The sequence below is a fragment of the Corticium candelabrum genome, chromosome 2, assembly GCF_963422355.1.
Source record: "Corticium candelabrum chromosome 2, ooCorCand1.1, whole genome shotgun sequence".
NCBI lineage: Eukaryota > Metazoa > Porifera > Homoscleromorpha > Homosclerophorida > Plakinidae > Corticium > Corticium candelabrum.
Window position 1 is genome coordinate 808922 of NC_085086.1, and position 10000 is coordinate 818921.

At 39.8% G+C, this 10000-nt stretch overlaps 1 protein-coding gene and 2 long non-coding RNA genes across 3 annotated transcripts in view; all 3 read right to left on the minus strand.

The window, feature by feature from the left end:
- LOC134198111 (uncharacterized) overlaps nucleotides 1–329 on the minus strand; it is a 526-nt gene extending 197 nt beyond the window's left edge. Inside the window, exons 1-2 of the long non-coding RNA XR_009972777.1 lie at nucleotides 253–329; nucleotides 1–129 (exon numbers count right to left, since the gene is read on the minus strand). The exon at nucleotides 1–129 is cut by the window's left edge and continues 33 nt beyond it. This is a non-coding gene — a long non-coding RNA (uncharacterized LOC134198111). The remainder of the gene's footprint in view (nucleotides 130–252) is intronic.
- Nucleotides 330–3023: 2694 nt separating this feature from the next.
- LOC134198501 (multiple epidermal growth factor-like domains protein 10) overlaps nucleotides 3024–10000 on the minus strand; it is a 24272-nt gene continuing 17295 nt past the window's right edge. The window contains exons 12-19 of the mRNA XM_062667913.1: nucleotides 9605–9730; nucleotides 8347–8475; nucleotides 8157–8279; nucleotides 5766–5866; nucleotides 5667–5693; nucleotides 5580–5597; nucleotides 4702–4839; nucleotides 3024–3555 (exon numbers count right to left, since the gene is read on the minus strand). Coding sequence (XP_062523897.1) covers nucleotides 3376–3555; nucleotides 4702–4839; nucleotides 5580–5597; nucleotides 5667–5693; nucleotides 5766–5866; nucleotides 8157–8279; nucleotides 8347–8475; nucleotides 9605–9730 — 842 coding nt within the window. The 3' untranslated portion in view covers nucleotides 3024–3375. The remainder of the gene's footprint in view (nucleotides 3556–4701; nucleotides 4840–5579; nucleotides 5598–5666; nucleotides 5694–5765; nucleotides 5867–8156; nucleotides 8280–8346; nucleotides 8476–9604; nucleotides 9731–10000) is intronic.
- LOC134198015 (uncharacterized) lies at nucleotides 4022–4634 on the minus strand. Its single transcript, XR_009972734.1, has 3 exons — nucleotides 4452–4634; nucleotides 4289–4389; nucleotides 4022–4213 (listed from the first exon to the last, which is right to left on the minus strand). It is a non-coding gene; the product is annotated as an uncharacterized LOC134198015 (long non-coding RNA).

Below are 10000 nucleotides of genomic sequence, written 5' to 3' on the forward strand. Positions count from 1 at the left end.
CATCAGCAGTGTCCACAACACGAGAGCCACGCCACTTTGCATTCTTTTCTCAACAATTCTAGTGGATATGTGCTGTCAACGCGAGCATCAAAAGACAAAAACGTAAGAAGAGAACGCGCAGGTGTCGCACTAGCGGTACAAAGAGCAGATGGCATCTCGTCACCAATTTTTCTATCTTGCAGTCACGACATGTTGGTGTACACACAAACCACACCAACATGACAGACCTAAATATCGCCACAAACCGATTACCTTCCAACTGGTTCGTTGACCTAAATAGACAAAGAACAACTGATATGGCCGTATCTCAGACTTGATTAATCTCACGACGCATGCGCAGGTCTGGCATTAGTTTGGCGCTTCTGCTGCAAAATATGCTAAGTGTCAGAGAAAACTGCAAACCTAAAAACTAGCTGAGACGAGTGGAAAGTTTCACGCATATCGAATAGAAAATGACGTAATTTCCGTGACGAAATCAGATGACCCTAATGACGCAATTTCCACGACGAACGTTTATAGAAAGACACAACATCCGTGACGGACATAGGTCAGACGCGTTGGCCATTATTATACTAGTAAATGAAGCTGTGTTTACACCGTCGCTTCACAGCTACGAGCATTGTGTGTGTGTGTGTGTGTGTGTGTGTGTGTGTGTGTGTGTGTGTGTGTGTGTGTGTGTGTGTGTGTGTGTGTATGTGTGTGTGTGTGTGTGTGTGTGTGTGTGTGTGTGTGTGAGTGTGTGTGTTTGTGTTTGTGCCCATGTGTGTGTCCATGTGTGTGTGTGTGTGTGCATTTATTGTGTATATTAATGCAAATTTTATTAAATGTTTGTTTACATATTGTAATTATTATTAATTAATTCTTTGAAAACACAGGGATGTGTCGATGTTATTAAAGATAATTAGCTAAATCAATGTCTCACACTATAGATACTTCGAATTCACCACACATGACAGAAGTGACGTTGTGTGTGTGTGTGTGTGTGTGTGTGTGTGTGTGTGTGTGTGTGTGTGTGTGTGTGTGTGTGTGTGTATTTATTGTAAATACCAATGTAAATTTTATTAATTTTTGTTTATTTATTGTCATTATCATTAATTAATCATTAGCTTAATTGTTGGTAGAAGATATACGGGAATTCATTGAAACACATAGGCTCATCAATGTAATTAAAGATAATTAACTAAATACCATCAATGTCCCACACTACTTCGAACTCAGCACATGCATGACACCTGCGCAACTCTTGCACAGAGCGGGCTTGTTATCCACGTTATGTCTCAATTCTTCATGTATAGCGATCTTGCATCACTTGAAGTTCATAAATTAATTGACTATTGAGATGGACATCATTATCATACTTTTATTGAATCGTCGCCATCTTTCGTTCCGCTATTTCGTTGTAGCTAGAGATCGATGTACGTCTCCTAGCTGCATAGAAAATACTGTGAAGCGACATGCATGTACATCTAGCGACCGGATCCAGAAGAAAGCAGCGTACACAACGTTTCCCACGGATCTTTCTTGCAAGACGACGTCGATCGTTCATCATCAGTCCTACTTAGAACATATTGCTCTCTTGATCGCAGATGATGCAACGGTGCCTAGCTTGCATGGTCCCATGGGACCTTCGCTTGGTTTGGCTTCTTGTAGAACGATAAATTCGTTTGTTTTGCGATTATTTTGTAAAAAGTAACAAACGCGAACAACTATTACCTGATTTTTACTCTGCGCTTCTCGGTTTGACGACAGTTTGACCATAAAATGGAGGTTTACGACATCTCGGCTTTTCTGTCATAATGCGCGGGATTGTTACGTCACCCATTGTTGATGTGCCAAAGGTCTGCTGATTGGCTCTGCCAATTCCCGAGAGTGATTCACGCTGACAAGCTAGTATTACGTCACCTACGTTTGCGTCCCAAAACGACTGCTGATTGGCTGACAAACTCCCCCGTGACACACGCTTACAAACAAACATAGATACTTACAAACATAGATAGGTACAGACATACCGACAGACAGACCGGAAGTCAATTCAACCCGTTTAGAGTGAGCTTCTCGCGAAGCAGTCCACCACTTATTGTGGTGTCCTTCTTCTACGCTCGTAGCTTAATTAATTTTAAAAAACAAATAAATAGACACTAAATTATAAATTGAGATAACGTTACTTTCCATTACAGAATTTTAATTAATAAACTTTTGCTCTTTATTATACATAATCCAAATACTATTCACGCACTCCAGATACTTTAGGTATAAAATATAAAAATTAATGTAATACTAGTAAATTTATTATTAGCGTACTGTAAATCCACATATTTTCCCATTGTTCGTACAACTTCTAAATTTACTAAATTAAAATGCGTACTAAACTTTTTTCTAAATGACAAACTGATATTACTAATAGAAATTAGCAATGCTGATGATGTACTACAACGCAATATCTAACTAAACAATACACTGGTTTTACCATGACGGAAGACCAAAATGAAATTCTCTACGTATAACACGTCCAGTTTGCAATGCTACAGTGTCACTCAACTCACACGCATTGTGAATCGATCGGACGGTTGACTTTGTGATAGTCTGATCTAGCAATTTTTCCTGACGACTGCATGCCTTCGTCAGTTCACATTCTTCCGCAACTCGGGCAATGGTAAGCGTAGTCCTAGAATCGTAGACGTGATACTGCCCTCTTTCTCTCCTCTTAGCTGGCTAGTTATCTCGATCCAGAGCTTGCTCTACACCGTCGTTCGCAGCTATGATGTCGTTTGATGAATTCCGGATGTCGCTCGATTATGGTTGAGTAGCCATGATCTATTAGATAGCAGTACTTGTTCTTTCTTATCTTTCGACGTCAGCCACACATGGATACCACTTCGCTTTAGCTTAGAACTCATGAATAACGAGCGACGCGACGATCACGTGGAATGAAACCGTTACCGTACTAGCGTGCGCTAAGATTGTCAGTAAACCCCGTACAATAATTAAATGAGTACGAAAATTTGTGAATTTACAGTAATTGATTAGATATGACAGTTTATAGTTAATACCACTGCTAAAACGGACGGTGTTACAACCCTCACAATTCTATCCGCTATTGCGAGAAGTATTGATCGAGAAAATGCGTTAATGAGTTTCGTTCGCAATTGATACTAATTATATTCACAAAGCTGTCTATGTACGGACGACCGGACGTCAACAGCTTCCCTGTCAAATCAAAAATACAGACAAAACCGTCAATTTTCAGCTGTCTCGCAACATGCACATCAACACACAAAACGATACAGGAGATAGAATAAATTTCACGTGTTCTAGATAAGCGCGCTAAGAGCACACAAACACATACAGACTTCGATGTCTTCCAATTGTTGTGCATCATTCAGGAATGGAGTCATCGAATTCGTAATGATGAGATTTACTGTTGGTAGGTTGCTCTCCCGACTTCACGTATATGTTGTCTTTTGGCTCTTCAAACGACGGATTGTCGAATCCGCCTTGTTCATCGACTTCTTTTTCTAGAGTGTCATTTGAAGTGAATGCTACCTTGTCTTTATCCTAAATGCAAAGAATGAATGAAGTAGCATTAGTAGTAGTGACTCTATAAATGTGTTGGATTGATTGTTTGTGGAATGTTGAATGTTTGCGTAGAGATGACTAGCTGAGTGCGTCACTCGTGTGTGTGTGTGTGTGTGTGTGTGTGTGTGTGTGTGTGTGTGTGTGTGTGTGTGTGTGCGTGCGTGTGTGTGTGTGTGTGTGTGTGTGTGTGTGTGTGTGTGTGTGTGTGTGTGTTTGCGTATTTATCTGTCTCTCTGTTTGTCTATTAGTCTGTGTTCTTGTTTGTCTGTTTGTCTTTCTGTCTATTCGTCCGCCTTTCATTCAGTCAGTCAGTTTGTTGCTAGTCTGCAGGCGTGTAGCCAGTGGGGTTTGCGGGTTGCGCAAATTTCCCCGATCTAAGTTACGTCACGAGTGAAATTTGACCCTTGATGTAACACAGTGTCGACATGGGAAAGCCGCTTAGGCGTCTAGAATTGGTACCTTGTCCTGTCCTAAATGACTAATCTGTATTTATATACGGGTACCAGAAAATCCTAGCGCAAAGAGCATTGAACAGTACCAGGAAGCAGCTTGCAAAAGATGACATACACCATATCTAACAGTCATACAGTCCAATCACGTTTGGTTGCTTCAGAGTTGGCAACCATCCCTCTCCCCGCTAGAAGAAGAAGAAGAAGAGGAAGAAGAAGATAAAGAATAGGAAGAAGAAGAAGAAGAAGACAGTTATATTTACCCAGGAATGCCCCTTTAGCTGATTCTTCAGGGGGTCTTGAATCAGCTACCTAGGTAGGCTGCCTTCTTCCTCAGCATTTCTGGTGGTACTCATTTATACTCCTGAGTCGAAGGAAGCAATTGTTTGTTAGTTTCTTGCTTAAGGAAACTATGCTATAGCTCACCATCACTGTGACTTAAACTTGCAAATCATCAAGGTCTCGGATGTAAACACTCCATAAGATGACTCTCTAACCCACTGAGCTATTTGCCCCAGAGTCCGAGCGAGCTACGCGCCTGGTCTGTGGCAGATGCTACCTGTTATCTCACCTTTCTGTTAGTCTAACCTGTTCATCTGACTGTCATTCTGCCTTATCTGTGTTCATCAATCTGTACACTATTTTTACAAGGATTTTGTAACGCATAAGTTCATACCGATGAGTAAGCCGCAGATATGATGAATTTATCCGATTTTCCTAGGCGTCTGCAAACAACAACGACGAAGACGATAATCAAAAGTAGCACGACTCCACCAACCACGCCACCAACGAAAGCACCAATACGGCTCGAATTCTACAACAAAAACAGAAATAAGGCGGTTGACCTACAATCACACATGCACTAATGTCTTTCTATTTTATCCCTCTCGTTCATCCGTTTCCTCTCCCATCTATTCAAATTTGTTTCATTCACCAATCTCTTTCTCGTTCTGGCACGAGTCCGTCCGTTTGCTCTTGACTTATGATGTCTCACCCCTAGAGTGACTCTGACGGGTCTTTTCCTGCTCCGAGACAAGCGTACAGTTAGCCAAACTCTAGTTGACCTCTCCTTATATGATACGATAGCATAATGCGTGCAAAACGAAAAACACAACGCAAAAACGCAAGAACGCAAGAAACCCGGCAAAATCACCCCTTCAGTCGAACTCGCTCTGGTTGCCCTTCAAGTCCCGGATATAACTAATATCAACACTAGAGTACCGGATGTACATACTATAACTACATTTTACGTTTTGTATATCTATAACTACCTTTACTTTCTTTCTTTCTGTTTAATTTATTTTATTCTTTCTTTCATTTTCCTCCCCGTCGATTTCTTTCCTTACTCTCTCTTTGTTTACATTATCTCATCTACAGTCAATATTTCTTTTTCTCGTTGTTTCTCCTTTGACGAAAATCCTTTCCTTCAAACTGTGTGCTTACATACAAGCACTCGATGCATGTACTACGTGTGTCACACAGCTTAACTCTTCCTCACGTCCACGTACTTACTTGCTACAAAAAAGTGACGACACCCACAACCATCAGACTTACCGATCCGCCGTCGTCCGACTGCACAAAATCAAATAATGTCAACAACGTTGTCGACGCAAATGTCAAGCATGTATACCAATGTTTTACCTTGGAAGCGTTTGCGTTGTAGTCAAACTAATAAGCGAGTAAACCAACAGAGAATGATGGTTAGTTAGGCCGTTCAGTGAGCAGGAATTCGACTCTTACTAAAGGTGTATAGCACCCCGTCTTTGGATCGCACTCCTGATCTTGACCGCAATTACAGGTGAAAGAGCATTGATCGCCGAACGTATTCTCGCTACAGTTTGCTACACATCACAGCAATATCATACATACAGTACTACAACACAACTATACTAAAAGTATTGAATATTGATATTATAGTAGAGATTTAATATTAAACTTTATTCAGCAATCGTCTGTTTCAAATTGTTTCATTCCTCTCTGCACGGCAAACGTATATCTCTCTACTTCGGTAACATACTAACATTCTCCAGTTAGATAAATACCATAAGCTCTATTTCTAAACTGACAATTTTATAAATGCGTTTTATAAATTTATAAAATTTGTAGAACAATAAATATGCTTGATGCGCATTTGAGAAAGTTGGTGCGCAGATTTCAGACAACAAGATGCATCCTATTATGTTCATTCTTGTCTACTAGGAAGGACCACTAGACTGCTAAACTCTGGCTGCAAGTGCAACCAGCCGCTCATTAGACCACTGATTATATAAGAGCTGCTCTACTATAGGAAATGTTTTTAGCTGTTGGTCAGTCGATTCTACAAAATGATTGGATAATGATCATTGCTCCACCCATTCCATCAGAATATTGCTTGATATGCAAAGTTTACTCTTTGTTTCCTTTGAATGAAGAGCTTAGATAACATAATAAACTTAAATAAATAATTCCTTAATATTTGAGAGGGAGATATATTATAATCATACTACAGTGTTTAGATAAACAAATGTAGTGCATGTATACAAATGACAAACCAGATCGCGAATGCCTACAGCAGTAAGACAACAGTACACGTAATGTGTTCTTGAATTTTGTGTTTTCGTGAGCTGAATAGTTAGGGTCAGCACAACTAATTACCAACTTCAGCCACACCTTTTAGAGCGAGCTAAAAATGCACATATAGACGAAGAAGCATGTTTGAAAAGGCTAGAAAAATCCTGCAACATTGATATAAATTCAGGCCTTGCGATAATAAACGACCAAATTGATAAATTTAACGTTCAGCTAGTAAACGAACTTTCTAATAAAAATATCGACAGAGTGCTTGACTAAACAAAGAGTTCACTGTGTCACGTCTTAACCTATTTGCTAAATTGAACTACCCATATGAAATATTTTCACATAAGACTTACTCTATTGTTTATGCATCAAGTTGATATCGACTGAGCCTATAGCTAAACAGATTAGAAAAAAGGGCTCTGTTTGTAACTTCTGTGTGTTAATCCTATGACAAAGGTTTCACTCAATTTGAAACGGTTTCGTAACAAAGAACTGAAGCCATGGATGCAAAGTGGCATCCGGGATACAAATTTTGTTTGTCGGTTGTGGATTGTGTAGCAATTGTTTTGCTGGATATATGACGTCACTGTGTCTTGCAAAGTAAAGAAACACAGGAAAATAGATTCGATTTCTATTCTTGCGTCTCGCTCTCGTGTCTCGCGTCTCTCTCTTTTTATACATCGACGTCACTTGTGGAGTAATGTAGCCTCGTTGCAGTCCGTCGTGCCCAGTTCCCGTATAGCACGACAGCGCGAGAGGATCAGGTACGAGGCTAGAGCAATGAGCCCCGTATTCTTTATTGAAGAACGTCTAGTTGAGACCATACGTTTGTCCAATTGTACTTTTACATCGCCGAGACGCATTTCGTGTATCAAATTGTAATAGGCCCCTTGCAAGAGCCTTTTGGCAGAAACTGGAGTGACCCATTCTCTCTTCGTTGTTGTTTTCGACACAACGCAAACGCTACAAATGTTTTGCAATCAGTAAAACAGCTTCTTCAAAAGACATTGATATGTATAGCGTGCGTAAAATTGTGTCGTTGCAAGTCACGAGAGGCTAACGCGCTAACCTAGACACTTAAGACGAAAACTCATTTAATGTAAACGCAAGCTTAATGTGAACAAAAAAATAGTGCAAGGAGACGCAAGATGCAAAGACGAGAACGCAGACGCGTAATGTCTTGCGTGTTTTAATAAATTGATGTAAACCCGGCTTTCGTTTACAGTCAACTTAAGGATTGCTTAGTTGCCCTGTGCAAAAGAAGATGAAGAGGCCAAAATCGCCCAGTAGCGCACGTCTGTGTCTGCCGCCGTAACGTTTGCAACATTACTCCAACAGCGACAAGCTAGTGTACGATGCCAAGACTCTCTGTCTATCTGCATGTCCATTAATCAATCCTCCTTCTTAGATTACTTTGGTTGGTTCCGTACAATGTCTATTAGTTTATTTCATCTGCCCAGCAGCAAGCCGGCAAATAAAAATTTATTAATACGAGTTAATTGAGAAAGTTGTCTAAATTTTGGTTTACATGTATGGCTATATCCAGTGCAGCGTGTTGAATGTTTCAAACCTTACCTTCACACATCTTTCCGGTGTAGCCAATCGAGCAGTCGCAGGATCCATTCACGTGATCGCATTCACCATTTACACAGTTGCACACCGACTCACAGCGCCAGCCATAGTATCCAAGCTCGCAGGCTAAACAAACCAGTTCAACATAATCGATTAATTTTGACCGTTTCCATGACCCAGCAATAGGCCGCACAGTTTTCACACACATCTCCCGTCCATCCAGGAGGACATTCACATTCTCCATCAGAGGGATGACACGCCAAGTGCATAGCACAATCGCATGAGTTGATACAATTCGGTCCCCATTTGGTCTTGTCACAAGCTGAAATACAAATGTGAATACTAGAGCACTGTGGAAGACAAGTGTAAAACCACTCCGTACAACTTACGAGGAAACTAACGTTCGTCAACAAGTAAAATCTTATCGGAACAAACTTAAATGACAATTAGGCAAACACGCAAAGAGGCTAACAAGGAAACAGGTAAGCAGGCTAAAAGGCAAACAGACAAACACAGAAACAAAGAAACAAACAAAAACAAACAAACGAACAAACAAACGGACAAACAAGCAAATATGCAAATATGCAAACAAGCAATCAAATAAACAAGCAAACAGGCGAACAGGCGAACAGACCAACAAGCAAACAGGCAAAAATGGAAGAAAGCAAACAAGTAAACAATCAAACAGGCTAACAGGCTAACAAGTACACATGCAAACAGACAAAGCAAAAAAGTTAGCAAGCAAATATGCAAGAAATAACAAGAAAAGACAAACAAGCAGACAAAAAGGCAAGCAAGGAAACTGAAAACAACTAAACAGTTCAACCATAAATAAGCAAACAAATAAACAAGCAAAAAGCAATCAAACAAAACGACAAGCAAGCAAACAAGCAAATAGGTCAAAAGGCAAACATTCAAACAGGTAAACAAGCAAACAGGCAAAAAGGCGAACCTGCAATTAGGTAAACAAGCAAACAAGCAAACTAGCAAATAGAACATCAAGCAAACATACAATCAAGCATACAATTAAGCAAACAAGCAAGCAAACAAAAAATCAAGCAAACAAGCAAACAAGCAAAAACTAAAAAAAAGCAAACAAACATACAAACAATCAAGCAGGTAACATAACAAACAAGCTAGCAAAGAACAAACAAACAAGCAAGGAAACCAAAAATTAGCAAGCAAACAAACAAATAAATACTCAAACAGACAAACAATCAAATAGACAGGCAAACAAACAAAAAGCACAAAACTAAAACTAACAAACAGAAAGAAGAAAACAAATGAACTAGCATAAAAACAAACAAACAACAATCAGCCATTTATTAACAACCAATAATAAATAGAATAAACTACTCCACAATAGATACAAAAACAAACAAACAGCAAGACAATAGCAAACAATATTTATTAATAATTGCAAAGTAAAGCTATGAGAATATCCAACTTACGTAAATCGCATCTGACTCCCATGTATCCATCGTCACAAGAGCAAAGTCCGGTAACAGAATTGCATTCGCCGTACCGACAGTTGCAAGAATTTGCACAACCTTTTCCCCATTTGTTAGAGTCGCAAGCTAAAAGAAACTCGTAACGTCAGTCTGCCGGTACTCTTCGCAAGTGCATGAGGGTGTTGTTTGTATGTTTACTCGTGAGTTTGCTTGTTTGTTTGCCTGCTGGTTTGCTTGTCTGCTAGTTTGTTTGCCTGCTGGTTTGCTTGTCTGCTAGTTTGTTTGCCTTGGTTTGTTTGTCTGCTGGTTGGTTGTTCTGTTGGTTTGTTTGCCCGTTTGTTTTTACCTTGTTTGGGTTTTGCCTGTTTGTTTGTATGTTTTTGATTTTCTTGATTT